This window comes from Lacerta agilis, chromosome 4, assembly GCF_009819535.1.
Source record: "Lacerta agilis isolate rLacAgi1 chromosome 4, rLacAgi1.pri, whole genome shotgun sequence".
NCBI classification, from domain to species: domain Eukaryota; kingdom Metazoa; phylum Chordata; class Lepidosauria; order Squamata; family Lacertidae; genus Lacerta; species Lacerta agilis.
Window position 1 is genome coordinate 63,057,528 of NC_046315.1, and position 23,806 is coordinate 63,081,333.

A 23,806-nucleotide genomic window follows, 5' to 3' on the forward strand; every position below is an offset into this window, starting at 1 on the left:
GGTACATTTTCCACTGCCCTTTATATTTTATTCCAGATCAGAATTATATTTTAGTTTTATTGCAAATTTATTATAACATTAGTACGTATACTGTATGCAAATTATGTGGTAGCACTGGGTTCAATATTATAAAGTTTATGGGGGGAACTTTAGATGTTAAGAGTGACAACCCCCCCCCCAATTCATATTATGTTTCTTTCATTCTAGCCAGGTAGTTTTAAACAGATGTGTCAGAGGTATTATAAATATATATATACACCTACATCTCTCTTCTTCTTCACTTAGTCCATATCAGTGGGCGTTTACATGAATGTATAACTGGGAATAAAAGCATGTGGTAATTCAGGAGCGGGCAACCTAAACTGCACCTGCATCCCAAGTTTTTCTATATGGGTGAAACAGAAAGATTATTCCTTCTGTTAAGCAGCTGAGCTGATAATTCTCCATTCCACTAGATCAGAGCTTTCCAAACTATGTGTCGTGACACGTTAGTGTGTCGCATGAACGCTCCCCACGCCCCTCCCAGGGCTGGAAATGTTAAACTTCTGGTTTGCTAGTAAAACTGAATTACTGTGTCGCGAAATCATGCATGTCTAAAAAGTGTGTCACCTGCATGAAAAGTTTGAAAAGATCTGCACTAGATGGCAAAGCCCCTTCAGAGTCAGTAAGGCAGCCCCACTTCCTAATAGCTAGTAGCTTATAAAAGATTCAGGATCCTTTCTTGCTAAAAAGATCCTGCACCTTTAAGAGCTGAAACTAGTGCAGAATTCAACAGGTGCCAATACCTCAAGAACCTCTTCTCATATGAACTGACTTGGACCCTGCAATCATCTTCTGAGGCTCCTTCATGTGCTCACTCCACAAGAGGTATAGTGGGTGGCAACACGAGAATGGCCTTTTCTACAGTGGCCCCGTTTGTGGAAAGCTTTCCCCAGGGACGCTTGTCTGGTGTCTTCGTTACATATCTTTAGGAGCAAAGTGAAAAACATTCCTTTTCAACCAAGCCTTTGGCTGATTAAACATTCTTTGCTATTTTAAAGGTGTTATGGGGGTAGTTAATGGTTCTGTTCTGTTTTGTATTTTGTGTTCTCATTTTGTATTTTTATGAAGAGACCCACCCTCTGGTCTTCAAATTAAGGACAGTACATATAAATAATTAATTAATTAATAAATAATAGTAATGTATCTTTCTAAAGCTGAAGTGAAGGAATCTCTTTTCTCAACAGTTTTCAAATGGTTTATGCCACTCCTTTCTACAAAAATCCCAACATCAGCACAGTGCAGAAAAAGATAAATACAACCTACTAACAATACTGGCTAGCAAATAAAGCCAAGAGCAGTTAAAGAGAGAAGCTTATATAGATTGCATTGCATTGATACACACCCTTGGCCCGTTCCTTTTTCCAAATTGTGAGATGCAAGTACAGTAGTGGCTAATTTGCTAAATGACTCCAAAACCATACTTGCGTTGAACATGCTGCAATGAGGAAGGAAAGTGCAATTAGTTTTGTTTTTGACTCAAACCAGACCTACCGAAGACATGATGAAGACTGCAGCCCTAATCCCGTTTGACTGGGAGTAAGCCCCATTAATTTCCAGGGGAATTACTTCCGAGTAGAGCCGGTTAGGCTTGCTCTGCTAAATAACATTACTATTCGCATACCAATACCGGCCGACCTGCACGCCCGTGGCTTTTTTTTAAAAAAAATCTACCCCCAATAATCACAGCAATCATCCCTGGGACCGTGAGCAACAATCGTAATTCTTTCTTTGATTTATTTTGGCAGCGGCGTAAGGAAAGGAAACAAACATTTCATACGTGGAAGTAACTTAAGGCAAACCCTGTTTTATCCCCCTTCTCTGCATTGCCGCGGCAACGCAGCCCCTCCTCTTCCTCCCGGCGTGTCTCCGCTTACGGAAGCCAATGACAGAGCAGGAAACGGCCGACACCACGAAGAAGGAGATTGGCGGAAAAGAGGAGCCGTCGTGATGGTTCCATAGTGTAGTGGTTATCACGTCTGCTTTACACGCAGAAGGTCCTGGGTTCGAGCCCCAGTGGAACCACTAAGTTGTTTTTTTTCCCTCCTCCCCCCCTCCCCCCCCTTCCTTCCTCGTCCTAATCGCGGCCAGGGAGCTGCAGAAATCCAACCTCATTCCTTCAGTCCTCTCTGGGTGAACTAATGGCAAAGGAACGTGGCGGGGTCGGGGGGAAGACAGAAGGATACCCAATGCACAAAGTCGCCGCTTTATGATGCCTGAGCTCCGGACACTTTTGCTGCCCGTAATTATTTGCATTCCCAAAAGGTGAATGGGTTGCTCAGCTGAGCGAAGCTCAGGTAGCCTCCGTCCCGCCCTCTCCTTAATCTGAATCTCCCCGGGAGAATGCACCCAAGCGTAGGCTGCGCTTATTAAGAATGGCGCGGGGAAAAGGCCTCGGGTACTCTCTCGGTCAACACTACTTCTTCAGCCACGGCCCGCCGTGATGTTCAACAAAGGCTGGTTAGGCGGCCCAAACGCTCAATCGCAGGAGGATTCTTCCTTACGCCTCCAGCAACCATAAAGAGGGGCCGCGTTTATCATTGTCCCGGGTGCAATCGAAAGGGTTGGCGGAGGGGGAAGAACTAAGAGTGTGCATGGGAGGGAAGAGAAGCCGCTTCTGCACTGGACGGCGACGCCCCTCGATCGCCCTCCTCCGCGGCAGGATTCCCCCCTCGGGTGGACACGCAACTTACTGCATTGCAATTGTAACGTATGGAAACGCAAACACGCATCATGCTGCTACTCTCTTTCCTCCTGATTTCCTAATCCCACCGGCTGCCATGTAGGCTGCGGGAGCACTGCACCCACATTACACCCATGCAAAGTGGGGTTCGCAAAATAGTATGCAGAGAGAAGCTGATGAGTTGGATGCAGGCAAAAGCTGGCGCACGCCGCGATCCTCTGGGTTGCCAAGGGAATGGCACCCCGAAAAGGAACTAGCGGGAGAGGCGGCCAAAAGCAGCGCAGTTCTGCTCGTGCCTGCGATCATTGCATAGCTGCTGCCGCTGCTGCTGCCGCCGCCGCCCACACTTCGGCTCTGTGCGGCAGAAATGCAGAGCAGCCTCGACAAGGATGCGGGGGAGGCGAGGAAGCTCGCAGGAGGCGCGTCCCACGCGGATGCACCAAAGAGAGGCTGCTCTGGGTGTTCCTTGTTTCATAAGATCACGTATTCCTGGGAAGAAGAGGGAGGAAGCGGGGACGGACGGACAGGTTGATTGAAAACTATACTGCTGCACCGGGCTCTGCATTTTAAAATCAGCGAGGCTGCAGTCCTAAACACGCTTTTATAAAGGGACCAAGGCCTATATGGTACCATGCTTTTGAGGGAACACACAACACGCGTTCGTTCAGCGTCCCTTCACATGACATCACAACCTTTGCTCTGTGGCTTTTTTAAAGATTTGTATTTTACTCACTGTATGTGGTGGCATCAAATGTTCTTCTTGAAATAACAGCACTATGCTAGAACTGAAGGTGGCAAGACTGTGTTTTCTCTGATTCTTTGGGGATTCTTTGTGAATGGGCCTGAAGGATGAAATTTTCCTAAATCAGGTTAGCTCAGAGTCGTGTGCCTGTGTTTATATTTACACAACACACCAGTGTGCGAAATGCAGTTGTGATCTGTTTGATCCAGAGGTTTAAAAATAGATTGGAAAAGGGAGGCTGGATTGCAGGGAGGGTCAAGCTGTGTGGCATGGATCAAGGGGTTGTTTTTTGTCTGGGACTGTTTTGTGACAAAATACTATATACAGTGGTACCTCAGGTTACAGATGCTTCAGGTTACGCTAACCCAGAAATAGTACCTCGGGTTAAGAACTTTGCTTCGGGATGACAACAGAAATTGCGCAGCGGCAGAGCAGCGGCAGCAGGAGGCCTCAATAGCTAAAGTGGTACCTCAGGTTAAGAACAGTTTCAGGTGAAGAACGGACCTCCAGAACGAATTAAGTTCTTAACCTGAGGTACCACTGTACGCTGAAAAGAACAACGGGCAAGTCTACACAGTTGCTACTGAATTAAGAGCCATACTGAAGTAAGACAGGTATCTCTGCCTTGGGAATGAAGAATGATTATACAAGGATCACAACCAAAATGCAAAATAATCTTTAATCAAAATTATTATTTTTAAATAATAATCCCAACAATCCTACCCATGGCTGATCTGTTTTTGTAGATACAAGTCTTGGCAAACTTAAGCAAAGTGGAAATGTATGTACTTATTACTGTGTATATAAATTTAATAAATGATAATACTTATTTCTGTGTAATACATTTATAACTTTCCTTCTCCAAGTTGTTCTGAGTAGGCTACATGGTGTCTCCTCCTCCTGCAACCTTCTTAGGCAGCATAGGGCCATTGACACAACCAATCCATTGTAGTCTAAGTTTAACACTTTGAGGATAAAGTCACTCGGCTCCACAGTGAGGCTGCTGCTGCTGTTGTAGCAGCTAAGGTGCCCAACACAATGTTTAACCCAGAGTCTGTCAATGCAGTCTGTCAATGTGGACAGGATACTTCACGGTGTATCTGACCACCTGCTTCTTAGAGCCTTCTCCATCATGGCTTATTAAAGCTAACCTAGAGTACAAGGGAGGTCCATCCCCTTTTGCCTCCTGGGGGGTGGGGGGCATTATGTTCTAATCTGTAAAACACATTCTAAACTGCTTCAATTCAAATGGTAAGTTACTTTATGTGGGTCCATAAAATTTCTTAAGCGGGTGCATGTTAATTTCAGCTGTTGTGTATATCATCTCCAGAGCAGTGTGTGTTTGTTAAGGAAAAACCTTAAAGTGCAAGGAGGATAAAAATCCTAGACCTTTCACATTATACACATGTCAAGGACCTGTCAGACCCAGAAGATTTAACCGTGTTTTGTGTGTTTGAATCCCCTAATTCCTGTTCCATCAGTATATATATCCTTTTATATTTTTAAATGATTTTTTATTTTTTTTAAATTGAATACCACTTTGAGATTTTAAAAAATATTAAGTGGTTGGTAACCGTTCCTAAAGAAATAAATGTTTTGTGATGCCTAAAAGAACCATTACCCTTGATATTTCCTTCAAAGCTGATTGTAGCTTACTGTAGTGAATTAGTGTGTCTTGGGTAAACCCCCTAAGAGCTAAAAGAGGAAGATGCTTAAGTTAATCTCAGCAGAGAAAGCTGTGCCACACAATAAGCAGCCATAGCTGAAAGGTGAAAGAAAATAAAGATGCATTTCAAGATAAGAAGTGTGGTTCTGTGTCTTCTATTCTGGTATAAAGGTAAGCACCAATCGTGCCTGTTGGGCATTTAAATTGGTATAATTTGTGAAGATTTTGGTGAAGATTCTTGTTGAAATTCAAAAGGTGAATTTTATTTTCTAGATAAATGCAGGCGTTTGTAGTTACCCTGTACCAGAGGAAGGGGTGCTGATCTTTTAGTGTGTTTTATCAAATAGCTATGTGCAAATGCCAAACAGCCATTTTAAAAGTTGCGAAATAAGAGGGAAAGGCCAGAATGCTGCTGGAAGGGGCTATAATCCAAAGGACAGTGCATTTTTTTACAAGTTTATTTTATTGGAATAGCTATATCCTGTGCTATCTCACAAACTGATTTATGAAACTCCTTTGGCCATGTGCCGTGAGGGCCGTTGTTCCAAGAAAGTAAGCTTAACGTTCCTTGGGATCACGGAACATGTTACACAGTTCTTTGGATCCTAGCCAAAGCCTAAGAAAAGGATTACTGTTATGATGATCTGCTGAACTACAAGAATGATTTTTAGCTTATCATTAACCAAAGGTTGGCTGGGTGCCTCCTGTCAGTAACTGTTCTCTTTTTCCATGCCATTTTCTAGATGACGACCCCCCCCCCATCTCTCCACAACCAGTTTGAAAATAATAAAAGGCTTTGGTAAAGCCAATCATATGAACTATGGAGGTCAGAATGAGCTGTAGATTAACAGCACAATCCTAAACGTATATATACTCAGAAGTGCCCCATTAAGTCCGATGGAATTTGTCCCTAGAGAAGTATCAGATTGTATTCTGAAATAGTGACTATTGTGAAAATAAATGGATTTGGGGTCCTTCCTGACCTTAATTCACCTGCTTGTGCTGGATAAAAGCAGTGCTTAGTATAGATGTTTATAGATCTTGGCTGCTGTCCTAAATGTACATAAGTTGGCATAGAATCATCTGCTTCATCTCTCCTGAGCCAGCACAAGTGCACCGGAGATCATAGTCCAGCCTTTGAATGGCTAGATGATAAAATCTCTGATTTTCTTAGAACGTTTGAACTAACTAAAGTGTTATTATGGTTAGATGAATTTAGTATGCACAAACATCTCTTGTATCCAGTCTCTGTGACTCTGAACATTGTATTCCTTCAATTATTTGATATCTTTATATTCTTTATTTTGTTTTGTTTATTAGGGAAACTCTGTGAACAAATTTTATGGTCTGTCAAAGTATTTGGATGTGGAGTTGTTGTTTTTCCTGTGTTTTTACTCTGATACTTTCTCTGTGTTTGGGGCAAGCAGAAGGCAGATCTGGCTATGCTGGTAGGGTTTGCAGTAGATCAACAAGAGTTTCCAACTCTCTGAGGTTGTGACAGTTTAGTTGTTTTTTTTTAAAAAAAATAGGCTGCTTTTACAACAAAACACTCAGGTTTTGAAACTTTTGCGTGTGAAAGAACTGTGAGTTCAGTTCTGGTAATGAGAATGTTACTGGGCTGCACATATGCTCAGAGGCACACTGGTCCAACATTGTAAGTGAACAGAAGCCTTCCTGCAGTCACCATTTTAAAAATAAAGTATATCTGCCCAGCTTGAAGTCTGCTCACCTCTGCTCTATACTGCTGTGATTTCAACATTAGTGCATTTGGTTATCCACATTTTGACTTGTTTTGATGGATGCATCAATGACTACCACGATTAAGTACCATACATTCATATACCAGACTATCATTTTTGACTAAATTACCTGTGGTATCATATGCTTTTCTTAACATTCAAATCCAAAGATTCAACATTCTTTTAGAATTCCCAGCAGTTCCTTTATGTAAAGATAATCACTTTAACTCAGCATCCCGGGAGGTACTGCCAGGTCATTCACATAAGCTGGCAGCAATTATCTTGTTCTTTGTAGTAACCTGCTTATGAGTTCTTTTCCATTTGGCACGCAGCTCAGAGAGGAAACCATCTTCTGCTTTCCTCCTCAGATTAATTCTTTTCTGGTGTGTTACTGTACCATGCATGAAATAGCTTTGTGTGCTACACAATGGAGGTTTATGCTACAAGTAGTATCTAAGCAAACTTTAACCCGAATGCTAATTAAGTGTGAGGGCCAAATTATCTTGTTGGTTGAGACTATGGTAGCATAGGACCTAAAGACAGCACATTATCTATTGTCTAACAAAATACACTGTGGTTGGTGGAAGACTTAAGACAGCAATCTTACGCACACTTTACTTGAAGGTAAGCCCCATGTACACAGTGGGACTTAACTTCTATGAACACATGCACAGAACTGCACTGTAAATTCTATTGCAAGATAAACCGAAAAACAATTTGGCTTGATTTCCTCAAATTTCCTACTTCTATCCTCAAGTCCAGGCTATTGTCTGGATCAACCTAAGGCCTGTGGGCCGGATGCAGCCCAATTGCCTTCTGAATCCGGCCCGTGGACAGTCCAGGAATCGGTGTGTTTTTACAGAGTAGAATGTGTCCTTTTATTTAAAATGCATTTGTGGGGCATAGGAATTCGTTCACCCCCCCCCAAATATATATATATATATAGTCCGGCGCACCACATGGTCTGAGGGACAGTGAACCGGCCCATGGCTGAAAAAGGTTGCTGACCCCTGGTCTGGATCCTGCCCTGCACAGTCATTTCCAAGTAAGTAGATGGCAGAAGATTTTGCAGCTAAATTGTGTTGGCTGATGCAGTTGTGGGTTTACCTAAAGGTGTAATGGACTTGGGTAAAGAAAGATAATGGATGAGAAGAATGAGAAAACAGAAATGCCTGCTTCTTGCACCAAGCAACTGCAATGAATTACAGGGCTGTTGGAGCCATGCTCTCTGAGAAGAGACTGATTTTCTGCATCCATTTCAGGTTCAGTAAAACACGCTGATTCCCGGACCATCTGCAGGCCAGATTCAGAAGGCAATTGGGCTGGATCCAGCCCCCGGGCCTTAGTTTGCCTACCCGTGTTCTAGAACATCTGAGTCGGGAGTGGCCAGTAATGTTTTGGTTCCAGTCCTGCTTGGTTGTGGGAACTCCAGAAGGTGGTTCCTGTTTGGTCCCTTAGAGCATGCAGTCTAGCATTCCACAGTGTTCAATCTTATTCTCCAGCTCTTCAATATCTGCATGAAACTGCTGAGTGGGGTCAATGGCGGTGGAAAAGAATTTAGATTCAATTCGCATTTAAAGATGAACCTGCCTAATTTTTCACTTTCCAAAACGATACATGAACCAAAACACAGCCACCCCTTTAAATTTGCAGTTCTCTAGATTTTTACAGTGCAGTTCTCAAGCCAAGTAATGAGTACCAAAACGCATATACTAGGGAAAGGTGTGCACAAAAATGCATATATTAGTGACAATAATATGTCAAATGCATTATACTAGAGGAAATTGTTTTGCAGTAATGTTCTGATTAAGAGACATTTGTGCTAAAATGCTAATGGATTTTCATGAGGACTGATGTGGAAATGTGAAAAACTGAACTTAATATTGGAGAAATGCGAAGTGGGTGGGAGGGGGACAAAAATGATAGATTCGGCCATCCCTAGTATTCCAGATTTTTGGAGTGTGTTGCCATCAGTATGCTGATGACATGCCCATTTGGTCATCCTTTTCCTCTCAAGGAGGTGTAGGGGGTGGATGTACTGAACTGGGGTTAGATTAGACCATGGTAATCGACTGGATGAGACCCAGCAAACTGAGGCTCAATCCAAATAAGACAGTGAAACAGGTTAGTAGGTGGTTCTTTGGTCGGGATAGTTTCGTGTGCAACTGGTTCTGCATGGGGCTGGATGGGTTATAGCTGTATTATTTTTATACTGTAAAGCATTTTGAGATTCTTTGGTAGAAAGCAATTAACAAAATAAACAAAAACTAGGAACACTAGGTGGTATTCAGCTAAGTTTTAAACCCATTGAAATTAATAATGACAAAGATGGTTCTATTCTGAGTAGAATGTAACTGAATGCCACCCACCGACCTAAGTATTGCCTGTTTGTTTAAAAGGCTTCTATATAATATGGTAAAACCTTTAGGCACTCCCCCCCCTCCCGGGCATCTCAAAAAATGCCAATAATTGCAACATTCAGGGTGGAATGTTTTAAAATAGGAATGCCTACTTTTTTCTGCAGCACTTGATGATACAAATATGCTTTTGACACACTTCACAGAAATGTAAATTGCTTAAAAATATATATCTACAGGGTGTTTTAGTAAATTTGTATACCACATCCCCAATATTCCCCGGGTGAATACATTGAGAAACGGGTGGGGTGGGGGAGGGGGCCAACAACAACGAAGAGTCTACTTTGCCAATTTTTTGTGTAAAATGGAAAGAGCAAACGAAAGATCAAATTTTAACCTCCTGTCCTAACAAGCTTTGCCAAGGCAACTGGGGACTAAGTATGGCAAAATTATAATCTGTCAACTCATCTGCCTTTCAACGGGGTTTGGTTGACAGAGTAAAATGTTGCCTAAGTACCGTACATCCCAGCCTGATGCATTCCACTTTTTCAGCACTGTTTGAGATGGGGAGAGAGAAGTGCTGACACTGCTGAGGAAGCTGGAAGGTGAGTGGGAAGCAAAAGGAAAAGATCGCCACTTCTTTCCTTCATCTCATTATATATGAAAATTGCATTATAGACGAGGACCTGGCTAAATGTAATCATATCAGCAACCCCATTGAGTCAGATGAGACTTTTCATTTGCTTTGGGCAAGCGCTTTATTGAATCAAAGTAGTATACTGCATACATTCTAAAGATTAATTATTGAGGAACATTTATGTAATGGAAGTTTTTTAAAATAAAATATAAAAAATGATAACAACCAGATATTTTGTAGAAGCAGTTATTTGGATATTTTTGTTTCTATTTCCAAACATCACCATCACCATTGTAAAGTGTACAGTTCTGGCCAGAGAAAGGGGCTTGTAGAGTAGGAAAGGGTTCCAAAAAGGTCAACCAGAATGATTGAGGGGGTGAAGGGAAGGTTACATTGGGGTGCTATCAAATTATGCATGGGGTGGAGAAAGCGAATGGGGGGTGGGAAATCACAGGCATCTGCATGGCTTCCCACAGGCATCTGCATGGCCACTGTGAGAACAGGATGTTGGGCTACATGGATCATTGCCTGATCACACAGTCTCTTCTAATCCAGCAGGTTCTTAAAAGCTATTTACAATGTACATCTAATTATGTTAGACAGAAATTAGTTACTGTGTTGTTCTATGTGTCAGTTACTGTGGCCACTTTCTATATCGGTCTGATTAAGCGCAGGGACTTGGGAAGTAAGTAGCACCCCAAAATTGGCACGCTCTGTTTCCCCTTTCTATAGTGTTTCGCTTTAAAAAAACAACCGTACTATAAAACCTGCTTCCTGCCTGCAAATCCATCTCCTCTGTGTTTCGCTGACTATGGCAAAGGCCCAAATTGCTCATTCATTTAATTTGATTTCTATGACATACACTGCGGGTTAGCGGGAGGGATGAAACTCTTTGCCACTGCAGGAGATGAAGCCTGGTTTCGATTCATCAGTTGTGCTTTGCAGGCTGCCTTTATAAGCCTTGTGTGGCAGAATCACTTAAGGGGCATCATGGTCATATGCTTGGGCGAATTTGACTATGCCTTCCAAAATCCAGATACGCTGAAGAGGGGTAAAATTGGTCTTGTCGTGTAGCTGGAAACTATGGATGACTGACTCACCAAGACACTGAAGCTTCCACAGGGTATATGGTTAGCATGCTGGGTTGTTAAATTCCTAGCTTATCCATTAACTCATTGGTTGCCATTAAACGTCAACATGCCACACTTGTCCCTATTTACCATGGGCGCTCCCTAATTATCAGTCCCCTGTCCCTCCTAAATCAGTATACCTGTTCCATTCCTATTTTTGGTTTTGGTTTTGGGGATACCACGTGTTCCCTGTCCATGGCATGTTGTGTGAGCAGGGCTAAAGAATTTAGCATGTATGAAACTTGGACACTAACACTTGTTGGGCATGTGAAGCCATACAGGCAATCTGTAGACTCTGGCTTCACCACCCCCTGTCCTTGAAGCACTTGCACATAGACAGCAGGGGAGCTGGCCTGGAATGTCTGCTGTGTAGCAATGGGCTGTGTAGCAGATTGTACATGGCATTAAAAAAATAACACACACATACCACTCTGCAAAAGGTCATTAGCTAAGAAATTAGCATACAAGTTACAAAATAAAATCAAAATAATTTAATACTAATGTCAGTAAGTTATTGCAGTGCACATATCTAAAATAAGATAGCTTCTAATAAATAGGGAAATAGTGTGTGTTGTTTGTTTGATTGAATTGAACTGAATTAAGGAGTCTCCATCTCTAGATCTGTAAGGAAACATCTGCACCAGCTGTTTTGCTCTGGATATGTTCCAGAAACAGCTGGTACAGTCTGCACCAGACATTCAGGGCCACATTTCACAGTCATTACTGGGAAGAGAATCCTTCAATGAACATGAACATCTCTGAAATTGTCCTATGAACATTCTTCAGCAAGAGCTTTGGTTGAGAGTTTGAATTTATCTCCATAGCTGCTGAAATATCCATTGCATGCAATATTATTTTATTATGCAATACTTGTAATTTCTTAAATTTATAATTATGCAAATATTCAAATATACACCAGATTAAGAGAATGAAGACTGAGACAGTATAGGAAGTCATCAAAATGATAGAAAAGTGATTGTTGGTCATGGAATACTGGAGTGATGTTTAATGCAATGCCAAGCGAAGTTTTCTTCAACCTAGTATGCTAGAGTGTAACATGATTTGCAAGTATATTGAGCTGTACATCCTTCTTACTTATTTACTAATGGCATGGTTGGTGATCTGTTGATAATCACAGCAGTGGCCGTGACTCTTGCTTGCAACTTAAGTAAGCATCAGATTTCCACAGCATTTGGATCTCAAGGCATGTCTATTTTGTAGGTAATTGATGCCAGGTCAAGTGGTCCAGAGGTCAGAAGACGGAGGGTGTTTAAGACCAACTGCCTGCAGGGCTGTACTGTACTATGGAGGCAATTATAAATTACCCAGGCTCACATCTGACCTATATTTCATAATCTAATTGAGACATGTCCTCTAGATTTTAAACTGACGATGCTGTCGATGCTAAGCACATGACCTTACATCCCCAAATTAGCCACTCTTCAGGTCCTGACCCCCTTTTATCAGACTGTGGTAATTTTATCATTTATTCTGACAGGACGTACGTGTTTGTGGTGTGCGCACAAGCACGCTCTTTCCATGAAAAAGCAGCCAGCGAAAGAAAAAGAAAACCCCATTGACTGAGAAAATGTTCATTAGCCTGAGGTCTGCTTCCCTTTGTTAATTAATGTGAATTGTGCTTGGAACGTGTATTGGGTGCAGCTAATTTATCACTGAGTTACAATTGACTACTTTTGAACAGAGAGGAAGGGGGTACACGGTGTAACATTTCTCTGCTGAAGCAATTTTTACACCACAAGATTTCCCCCTCAAAAAGAATGTTTGTGTGAACATTCCAGATTGTGCTTTTAAACAAATAAACCATAAAGTTATAAATTATACAACAATAAAATGAAGTCAGCTTTCTTAAAAAATGCCTCTGAATACGAGCTGCTGGGAATTACAAACTGTTGTGTTCAGGTGCTTCTTTGGGGCTTCTCATTTGGCCTAGGGTTGACCACTGTAATAAGAGGATGATGGAATCAAAGAGCCTTTGGCTTTCTCCAGCAGAGCTCTTCTGAGGTGCTTAGACAAGGGTCAGCAAAATTTTTCAGCAGGGGGCCGGTCCACTGTCCCTCAGACCTTGTGGGGAGCTGGACTATATTTTTTGAGGGGGATGGGGGTGATGCAAGAGCATCACGAGACCCGGTGGCTGCTTACCTGTGTCTTGCAAGTGGCAGGGACTGGCGGTGGCGGGACAATGAGCTCCGGAGAGGGGCTGCTTAAAATGGCAGTTTCTCGAGCGCTGCTGCTGCTGGCACCAACAAAGCCCAGCCCCCATCCTCCTCTAGGCAGGGCGGAGGGAAAGAATGCGTGTGCTGGTGATCTACATGGCGATTCCCAGACCGTCCGTGGGCTGGATCCAGAACACAATTGGGCCTGATCTGGCCAGCGGGCCTTAGTTTGCAGACCCATGTGCTTAAGTTCTCAACAGAGCAAGTTAAACAAACACCAGACTTAAAATGTGTTTAAAAGCTTAAAAATATATATTTAGGGGATGTCAAATTGAGACGCCCTCCCTTCCTGCTTCTCCAACTCCAATTAGACTTTCTGGGATACCAGCTTTAGATGTGCACGATATGCATATGCATCTTCTTTAAAAAAACTTTTCCTGCTTAACTTCTTTCCCTCTTTCACCTCCAATTCTTTATTTACAGTACTTCCTTTTCACCTACATAATGTTCCATTCGGAATCGGATAGCCGCTGATGGACTGAATGGTGGTGCCAGGTTTCCTGCCTCTGCAGAACCACAGCTGCACGTTTGTAGGGTGGGAATAGAAATGGCAAGATTTATTTAAGCTGTGAGGAGAACTCTACCTCACAATTTACACTTAACTCTTACCCAAGGGCAATTTTGTACTCTCAGTAACACACACCACCGAGTGAATTCATCCTCCCCTGCTGTAATCTCTGAAGCTGCAAACAGAGCGGCCCAGACTGTTATCTGAGGTCACATGCTTGAGGATGTGCATTGCCTAAATCCAGCTCTTCCTCACTGGAGGCTCAAGGGAAGTGAGAGCCAGGATTTTATTGCACCAGGAGAAAGTGCAGAAGTACAGACCTCAGTCTCCATGGCTTTTGGTGGGCTTGGAATGCAGAACTAATGGATAAACATCCTAACTCTATGGGCACTATGATGCTCAGACACCACTCTTATCAACTGTAAGGCTTCCAGCCCCGCCATTTAAAAAATGTATATATATATTTAAAGCACAGTCTTTTGGAGAACATTTGTTGTTCCTGCTGGTTGGGGGTTGCCTGTTCTTTCTGGGGGCTTCTTGGTTTTTTATTTATTTTAGGAGGTGTGGATGTTTTGTCTGTGGGGGGGGGGATGGCAGCAGTTCTGAATATCACCAGTTTTTCTTCTGAGAACTAGGCGTTTTGTGGTGCCTAGAGCTGTTCCTCATATTTCCAAATGTGCCCTCAGGCCCCAGAATGCTGAGGCTCCTAAAACGAGTTTCAGAAACACACATATAGTTATCAAATTTGAAATGGTTTTGTTTTTGTACCTTACTGTTCTTTGACAGAATTGGCAGTTGACTGCTGTTTTTTGGACTAGGCCCACTTGATACCTGTTTGCCTGTCACTCAGCATCATGTGGAATCTGCCACATATTGTTCCAAGGAACAGCCATCACCACAGTGACCAGATTCAAAAGGAGACAAAGTGCTACCTTTTAATACTTGGGTAGAATAAGGAATTTTTACAGGCCCAGCTAAGAAAAACTGTGCATGCTAAATTCCCTCAGAATAATCAAGAACTAGTTTATTGACATAGACTGGGGAAATTGTCAATTTCAACAAACTTTATGTCTGCCCATCTTACAGACTTGCTACCCTCTTCAGGAATTCTATATTAGTGCTGTCTGAATATATGAACGGGGTGAGCTCCCGTTGCTTGGTCCCTGCTCCTGCCAACGTAGCAGTTTGAAAGCACGTCAAAGTGCAAGTAGATAAATAGGTACCGCTCCGGCGGGAAGGTAAACAGCGTTTCCGTGCGCTGCTCTGGTTTCACCAGAAGTGGCCTAGTCATGCTGGCCACATGACCTGGAAAAACTGTCTGAGGACAAACATCGGCTCCCTTGGCCAGTAAAGTGAGATGAGCGCCGCAACCCCAGAGTTGTTCACGATTGGACTTAACTGTCAGGGGTCCCTTACCTCTACCTTTACCCCTAGAATCTCACACCACTTGGAAATTTGGGTGGTGTCAGCAATGACAATCACACATTGAAGTGGGGATGTGATTTCAGGCATCTCTTTGAATTTGGGATTGGGGCTGTCAAAACTCTCAGTGCTCCTTTGTTAAAGGTGCTAGGAATTGAAGCTCTGTGAGGAGAAATGTGCTTTAAGTGTTGCGGCCTAGGTGCTTCCTCTTCAAAACATACACTTAAATAAACTTGTTTTGTTTTGCTGGTTCTAGAATGTCCTGAAGCACTGTATCTGAAAATGGTACACTTTTATTTTTTAAATTAAAACTCCCATAATCCCTGACCATTGGCCATGATGGGGGTGTGTGTGTGTGTGTGTGTGTGTGTGTGTGAGAGAGAGAGAGAGAGAGAGAGAGAGAGAGAGAGAGAGAGAGAGAAACTAACATAGGAGGGCGGCCATATTCCTGCCTACAGTATCACACTATGTAGAAGACCCAACCTTTTTGGGCCACAGGAAAACTGGACCGACTATCATGAGCAACACATGCACCGCAGCTAAGCACACAACACAACCTATTGCAATGGCTACAGTACAATGCTTATTTCAAACCTATTTTTTTGGGGGGGGGGGAGGTAGCAGGAGAGGAGACTCCATGGGTACCTGGAAGCCCATGTTTATGACCCCTGAATATATTTAGTTTATGATGAGAACCCATAGGTTATGATGAGGGGCCCTAAAGATAATCCAGTAAAATTGCTATTGTTATCAGCTAGGCAACTGGTTGGCGTATCTTAAGTCTGATTTGTATCTTGTAGTCCTTTGCTGCTGCTGAGCACCTTGTGTCACTACAGTTGTAAATGCTGTGCTAGCCTCTGACCTCCACTTCTTGAATATCGTGGAAAAAAATAACTCCACCTGACAAGGTCAGTTGAACTGGAGACACCAGAAATACGATCTCTGGGAGTTCATGTCCTCCCGGCTTTCACATCAATATTCAGCACAAAGACACAGGTGTGTGAGAGAGTATGTGTAGAAAAAACAACAGTCCTAATTGTATTACGTAAATATATTTATAGCTCATGAAACAGAAGAGGGAAATCTATTAAAACTATATCTAAATATATTATTTTTCTCAACAATCCTGCAATTTATTCTGATTCGTAAGATACCAGCAAAATTCAGGCCATACAAGGACATTGTCGACATCTTCCCATTTGATTCCAAAAATATCCCTTGGACTCTCTGGAAACTCCTGGTTTCTACTTGTGAATGTGTGCCTTCATTGATCTTTCATATGGCCTTCATTGATCTTAGAACAGGAAAAGTACTTCTAGTGCTCATTAAAATTCCATTAACGGAATCTCCTGCGCTCACACACACACACACCCCAGGCATTAATAGGATCCTAGCAACAGGGATAAACACTCTCCCCCCCCCCCCCAGCCATTCATAGTGAGGAAAGGTCTGATTGCCGATATGGGAACATGGTATTTGCCATGTGATTCCTGATTGACTGGAGTCACCTGATGAAGAAAAATGCTGTGGGGTTGGGAAAAGACCTGGTGCTGAAGCACTAACAAATGGAATTGAATATATGTACTTGTTTAAGTTGTTTCCCCTAGAGCACTTAGGGAACCTGAAAGATAACAACCCATATTATAACTAAAAATAAATTAGTGGTCACTGCAGAATTGTTGTTTGTCTGAATCCACTTTTTGTTATACTGTACTGGGATTTTGTATTACTCAATCTATGTTGGGTTCAGACAGATGTGAACTAATTGTTATGATAAAGCCCAGCAGGTTTGATCAAGAGGGGAATAAAATAGGTATGAGAATTTGAAGAGAATACGTGGTAGATTTTCTGGGGCTGGGACGAGGGCGAGACTTTGAGCTTAGGGGATCTATTTTGTTTTTATCCTAAAACCCCAAGATTCACCAACCAGATCCCGGTGCAAAAGTTGGAAGTAAAGAATTCTGAGCCCATAAATGTAGGGTTGGTTCCCAGAACTGAACAGACACCCGCCTTCCTGGTTAATTGGGGGTGTGAATAGTTTTTTGTTGCTGCTGTTGTTAAACAGCTGAGACTCAGAAACCTGTGCTGATCTACTGCAAACAACACAGAGATACCTGTGTAGATTCAGATCTACCTTCTGTCCACTCTTATGTTAGAGGAAAACATAGTCAAGTATTGAGTTGGCAGAGAGGGCAGACAGGATAGATCACCCATCTAGATCTACGTGTTGCCTGAACCATCTCACTTTAGGTATTTGCACAATTTTCCATGCTATGTAAACATATCACCAGTGAACACTAGCTGCATGGCACCAGCTGTCTCTGACTGCAGTAGACATGGATCATGCTAACTGGAATTCCTTGAAATGGAGCTATACAGCTTCTACTGTTGCCTCTTTAGTTTTCTTGATTTTCTTATCTCCCTTTAAACCACATTGTGCCAAAGTGGGCAGTAACCCATGAAACCTCCACCAATTTGTTAGTCTTTAAGCTGCCGCAGGATTCTTGGTCTTTAAAAAATAAAGATCAAAATGCTCTGGGCTAGAATTCCTTATGTACTCTGATTGCACACGCAGAGTTTCCCTACAAGCAGGACCACACCTTTATATGGTCATCTTTGCGTAAATGGAGATACCAGTACACTATGCATTGCTATGAATGGGGAAACCTTTCCCATCAAGGAAACTCTGTGTGTATATCAGATCCCTACTGTCTGGAACAGGTATGGGGAATCTCCAGATGTTGCTGAACTACAACTCCCATCATCCCTGGCTCTTGGCCATGCTTGCTGGAGCTGATGTTCAGTAACACACCTGGAGAACCAAATGTGCCTGACATCTGGTTTAGAAGGAATTGTTGATTTGAGGCAGGTGCCATCTTGTGACTTTCCAGCTGAGGCTGAGAGTTGTAGTCCAAAACATCTGGAGGGTCCTGGGTTGTGTGCAAAGAGAGAGGGTCCTTCATAGTGTGCAAAGAGAGAGGTAAGAAACTAAGTTAAGAAACTTCAGGAAGGAAAACATATCCAGCCAGATTTGATTAACATTAGGGAGTTTGGAGTGCACTTCTTCCTTGTGCTCTGGCTAATTCATAACAAACAACTTATGCAAAGTACAATTTTCTCCAATTTTGCTTCTGCCCACAGTTTGCCATCCATTGCAATGCGGTACTTCATGATGCATGAGCAACCATGTGATTCATTTCCATACCTTTTCCCATTCATTTCAGTACCTCACGAGTTATCGCTATGCTTTTAACTGTCGTTTTCTTGTCGTTTCCCACCATGCTGCATTATCTCTGCTGTACAGCCATGCTGGCATTGTCACCAGCAGAGGTAGGTCCTTTAAACTTCTTTGTATAATATCAAAATATTTTTAGAGCTTTATCCAGACCCGTGCTGACCATTCCAGCACCCACTGATTAGAGTATAGTATTGATATTTATGTTTTCAGGTCATTTAGTCCTTGGATGATTTCTGGCAAATATTTAATAGCACACCCCTCCAGTGTTTGCATAGTACCGGAATATTATGAACTTACTTTAAACAAACTCATATTTGATGCCATGTCTACTGGACAGAGACGCTTTACCAAATGTATCTTTCATTATTCCTTTTGTTGTTTTTATTAGTCTATTTCTATCCCATTCCTTCAAGGAGCTCAAGGTCACATGCATGGCTCTCCCCCACTCTCCACTTTACTTCCATAAACACCTTGTGAGGTTGGTTAGGCTGAGAGATGGTGACTGTCCCAAGGTCATCTAGTGAATTTTGTAGCAGAATGGGGATTTATTCAACAGTTTGGGCCATGACCTAGAGTGACATACCTTACCTACCTACTCTCATATCCACACATGCATATATATATATATCAGCTTGCCTTCCAAAGGCGCCCCTGCAGAACAACCACTTTTAGGACTGGGGGAGGGGGGTGCGCCACTGGATTCGTACCTTGGACTGTATCCTACCTAAGGAAATGTCAGCAGTGTGCATATTCATATGCTTGCAACCACTAAATCGTTATACCATTCTGATTTTTTTGTTTCCTTCTGACTCGCTCAGCCTCTTGAAAACATGTTTGCTTTTATGATACCATAGAAACTTTAAATGCTTTCCTACGCAAGTAGTTTGCAGAGTGCTTGGCCCTTTCCCCACAAGGTACCACAGCTAAGCTGCTGCACGTTGCCGTATACTGCAATGCAACATCACACATCTATCTGCCTGCTTCCCTTTCCTGCCTGTAATGATTAAATGATAATTCATTGGCTATGAGGGCAAGTTGTATGGCCTGCTGCCCATTCTCTACCACGCTTTGTTATGATGCCATCAGGGTGCACTTGCTATCTTAGTAATGCTAATTTCTTTAAATGTACATGATTAATTTCACATCTTGTTCTTCCCCTTGCTTTTAGAAGCTGTTTTTTATTATTTAAATTGAGAGCTGCACACCTACCCACACAAACTGCTGTGTTTCACATTAGCTTTGGTAGTTATTTAAGCAAGAAGAGAGGATGGATTTTGGGTGGGCAGGGAGGAGAGAAGCAAAGCCTGATAACGGCTGCCATGGTGTCTAGCAACACAGGAAGCTGCCTTAAACTCCTAGTCTGACCATTGTCTCACCTACCTCACCTAGCAACTAACTGGCAGCGACTCTCTGGAATTTCAAACAGGGTTCTCTTCCATTCTGGTGATGCCAGGCTTGAACCTAGGGACTTCTGCATGCAAAGCAGTTGCTCTGTCATGGAGCTATTGCTACCGGTACCTCAAGCTTTTATTGTTTAAACAAACATTATAAAATATCATCAAAAGTAATACAAAAGAGTCACCTGCAACTTGCAACATGAAATTAAATGTAGGGAACTGGTCAATTTATACAGTCAGTCTGATTAATATGCACATAGGTCTCTGCTCAGTATTTTGGCTGCTCTAGCAAATAGAGCAAAACAGATTTCTGATGAATTGCATTGTTTCCCAATTTTCTCTTGGGCACTGCAGAGAATCTGCCTGAGATTTCTAAAATAAAAGCTCCCTTTGAATTTGTACTCAAATTGAGAAACCTAGTAAGTAACGACAGATATTCTCCACAGCAGATTAGCTCTGAGACTCCTCTACATAAAAGCATAGTGTCCCTTAGGAACTTATATTCAGGTATATAGCGATCATCCTCCTACACTTTGAGCTGTCCTTTGTTGCTATGTCAAAATGGCAGTGATTTGGATTTCTTGTGTTGGCCAGTGGAAATGGTAGGGATTAAGAGAACAGGATTTACACCAGTTTGCTTCTTTCCTTCTTCATTTCTGCTCTGTTAGGATGACAGACTGGAACACTGGCACAGTAAAGCCTGTAAATGTGATTGTCAGGGAAGTCCAAATTCCGTATGGTCCTCGGGGACGAACAATCTGGAATGCATGCCAGGTAAGAACTTTTGACTGGTCATGGCTTCTAGCACAGGCCTATATTTACTTAACCTGTGAGTAAGGCCTCCATCGCAGCCACCCAAAGCCAGTTTTAATTTAAAATAAACAAATATTTAGCACTTTTTCAGGAGAAGGCTTGGGCTTTGGCACACCCTGGGGAACTGAATGTCAATGTTGAAGGAAAGTCACTGAGGACATCGCTACCTATGGTGGAGCTGGAGAACTGGTGACCCTCCAGATTCCAACTCTCATCAGCCCCAGCCAGCATGGCCCATGGGAGTTGTAGTTGAGCAACATCTAGAAGGTTTGATTCTCGTCTTTGCAAAATTTTGCTGTTGTTGTTGTTTAGTCGTTTAGTCGTGTCCAACTCTTCGTGACCCCGTGGACCAGAGCACGCCAGGCACTCCTGTCTTCCACTGCCTCCCACAGTTTGGTCAGACTCATGTTGGTAGCTTTGAGAACACTGTCCAACCACCTCATCCTCTGTCGTCCCCTTCTCCTTGTACCCTCAATCTTTCCCAACATCAGGGTCTTTTCCAGGGAGTCTTCTTTTCTCATAAGGTGGCCAAAGTATTGGAGCCTCAGCTTCAGGATCTGTGCTTCCTGTGAGCATTCGGGGCTGATTTCCTTAAGAATGGATAGGTTTGATCTTCTTGCAGTCCATGGGACTATCAAGAGTCTCCTCCAGCACCATAATGCAAAAGCATCAATTCTTCGGCGATCAGCCTTCTTTATGGTCCAGCTCTCACTTCCATACATTACTACTTCGAAAGCCATAGCTTTAACTATACGGACCTTTGTCGGCAAGGTGATGTCTTTGCTTTTTAAGATGCTGTCTAGGTTTGTCATTGCTTTTCTCCCAAGAAGCAGGCGTCTTCTAATTTCGTGACTGCTGTCACCATCTGCAGTGATCATGGAACCCAAGAAAGTGAAATCTCTCACTGCCTCCATTTCTTCCCCTTCTATTTGCCAGGAGGTGATGGGACCAGTGACCATGATCTTAGTTTTTTTGATGTTGAGCTTCAGACCATATTTTGCGCTCTCCTCTTTCACCCTCATTAAAAGGTTCTTGTGTTAATTTGTTTTTAATTTTTTAATTATTATTTTTAAAAAATAAATGCAACCATGTAATTTCCCCCCAACTTCATTATAACTAAAACCACATAGTAGTATTAGCTGAGAAAGAGCTTCACCTTCGAATGCCATATTACGGAGAAAAGATATACGATGGTAGAAACTAGGCAGGGATGCCATTCTAATGCACAGCATACAGAGAGACTTCTAAGGTCAATGGTAACAGCATGAAATAATTTAACTGACTTGGTCCATCAGTCCCCTGACATCTGTCTGGTAATTTCTTTCTCCACGACGGTTTTCTAGAACAGAAGGTTACTAAGTATATTATGATTGTGTTAGCTAGAGATTAGTGCTACTAAAAATAAAACTCTCGTTTCTTGTAAACATTGTAGCCTGCCACATTGCAGGCAGTTCAGACCAGTTTTACTTACCATAGTTTGCAAGTCTTCAACACATATGGTCATTGTGATTTCCATGGTGATGGAGACTACAAAATATGCCCTCATTACAGGGAACAACAACAACAACAAACTTTATTTGCATAGCCTACAGGCCATTGCATCACCTCATTACAGGGAGTTCATAGGTAGTATCGAAAGGAAAGTGATGATTAAGGAGGGGTAAGGCATTGGATTCAGTTCGTATTTAAAGGCAAATCTATCTCATTCACACTTCTCAGAATTTTGCAGCATTCCGCTTCTCCATCCAAGCAATACATACAAAAGTTCATATACCAGAGTAAATTGTGCAAAATAAAAAATAAAAATGCATCCTGCCATAAACATAGCATTCCAAAATGGGTTTGCAAAAGTGATCTGTCAAAATCACATACAAATATGAAATTTGCACTAATATGCTGATGAGTTTACATGAGGATTTTTTTAAAAAAATAGCCAACTGTTGTGGAAATGTGGAGAACTGAAGATGGGAAAATGAGAAACAGCATGAAACCAAAATTCATACAAAGGGCAACTCCATGCAGGTCCAACACAGCCACAATTCTGACAGTGGCCTCCCACATTCCAAAGACAGTTTTGTGTACCTTTTTTGGCTGGTGAAAGTATGCAGGCACCATACTTTCAATGGGCTAGAAAAGCAAAGTTACGGTCTCAGAAATCAACAAAAGGAATAAAGGAAACAAAGCAACCCAATTTCTAATCTTCCTAAATGCTGCAGTCTACTAATAAAACAAAGTCTGCATTTCACCCTCTGTAAGAGAGCCTTAGGGCCAGGGAATCTATGGCCTCTCTGATGCTTTTGAACTCCAACTCCTATCAGCCCCAGTGGCCAGTGGTCAGGGATGTTGGGAGTGGATATCCTTCAACATCTGGAGGGCCAGATGTTCCCCAGCCCTGAGATAAAGAAGGAGCTTTTTGTACCTGTGCACACTCTCTTTTGAAAATGTTTGTTGTTCGATTACAGAATGTCCCTATCACAAGCCACTTGGTTTTGAGTCAGGAGCTGTTACTCCAGACCAGATAAGCTGCTCCAGTCCAGAGCAGTACACTGGATGGTACACTTCATGGATTGCAAACAAGGCCCGGCTTAATGGGCAAGGTTTTGGGTAAGCAGCACATCTTCCTGCTAATGTTTTGACCAGTAAAGAGTCAGCCAGACACTATGTAAAACTTTCTTTCTTTCTTTCTTTCTTTCTTTCTTTCTTTCTTTCTTTCTTTCTTTCTTTCTTTCTTTCTTTCTCTCTCTTTCTTTCTTTCTTTCTTTCTTTCTTTCTTTCTTTCTTTCTTTCTTTCTTTCTTTCTTTCTTTCTTTCTTTCTTCCTTCCTTCCTTCCTTCCTTCCTTCCTTCCTTCCTTCCTTCCTTCCTTCCTTTCTCTCTCTCTCTCTCCCCTCTTTCTAGAAGTCTGCTCAACTACCTCTGCTCTTTGCTGTTGTGCTGACCCACTTCCTCCTGGTTTTTGTTCCCTCAGCTGTCTCTTCCTCCCAACTACCATGTCAACAAATTGTTCTTCCTGCTGGCTGTATTAATACATTTTGATACGGCTCCTCCAAATTACCTATCTATTGAGCATTTGCTCTAATTTGCTTGTGCAAAGTTTATGCAGAGATTAGATTATAGCTAGTTTTTATGGAGCATTACTTCTCACTTGTTTGCAGGGAAATTATATGACAATGAGCATGCACCCTGCATTCCTCTTGGTTTG

At 42.4% G+C, this 23,806-nt stretch overlaps 1 protein-coding gene and 1 non-coding gene across 6 annotated transcripts in view; both read left to right on the forward strand.

Moving 5' to 3' along the window:
• RS1 (retinoschisin 1) overlaps positions 1-23,806 on the forward strand; it is a 30,519-nt gene that overhangs the window by 4,147 nt on the left and 2,566 nt on the right. Inside the window, exons 2-5 of one of the 5 annotated variants that reach the window (XM_033147325.1) lie at positions 5,192-5,301; positions 18,462-18,487; positions 20,461-20,566; positions 23,068-23,209. In XM_033147325.1, coding sequence (XP_033003216.1) covers positions 5,250-5,301; positions 18,462-18,487; positions 20,461-20,566; positions 23,068-23,209 — 326 coding nt within the window. In that variant the 5' untranslated portion in view covers positions 5,192-5,249. Of the gene's footprint in view, positions 1-2,189; positions 2,255-2,454; positions 2,716-3,533; positions 3,592-5,178; positions 5,302-18,460; positions 18,488-20,460; positions 20,567-23,067; positions 23,210-23,806 lie in introns of those variants that run through there. The other 4 variants (XM_033147326.1, XM_033147321.1, XM_033147327.1 and 1 more) reach the window with 4 other exon arrangements.
• On the forward strand, positions 1,992-2,064 carry TRNAV-UAC. The gene has a single exon. It is a non-coding gene; the product is annotated as a tRNA-Val (tRNA).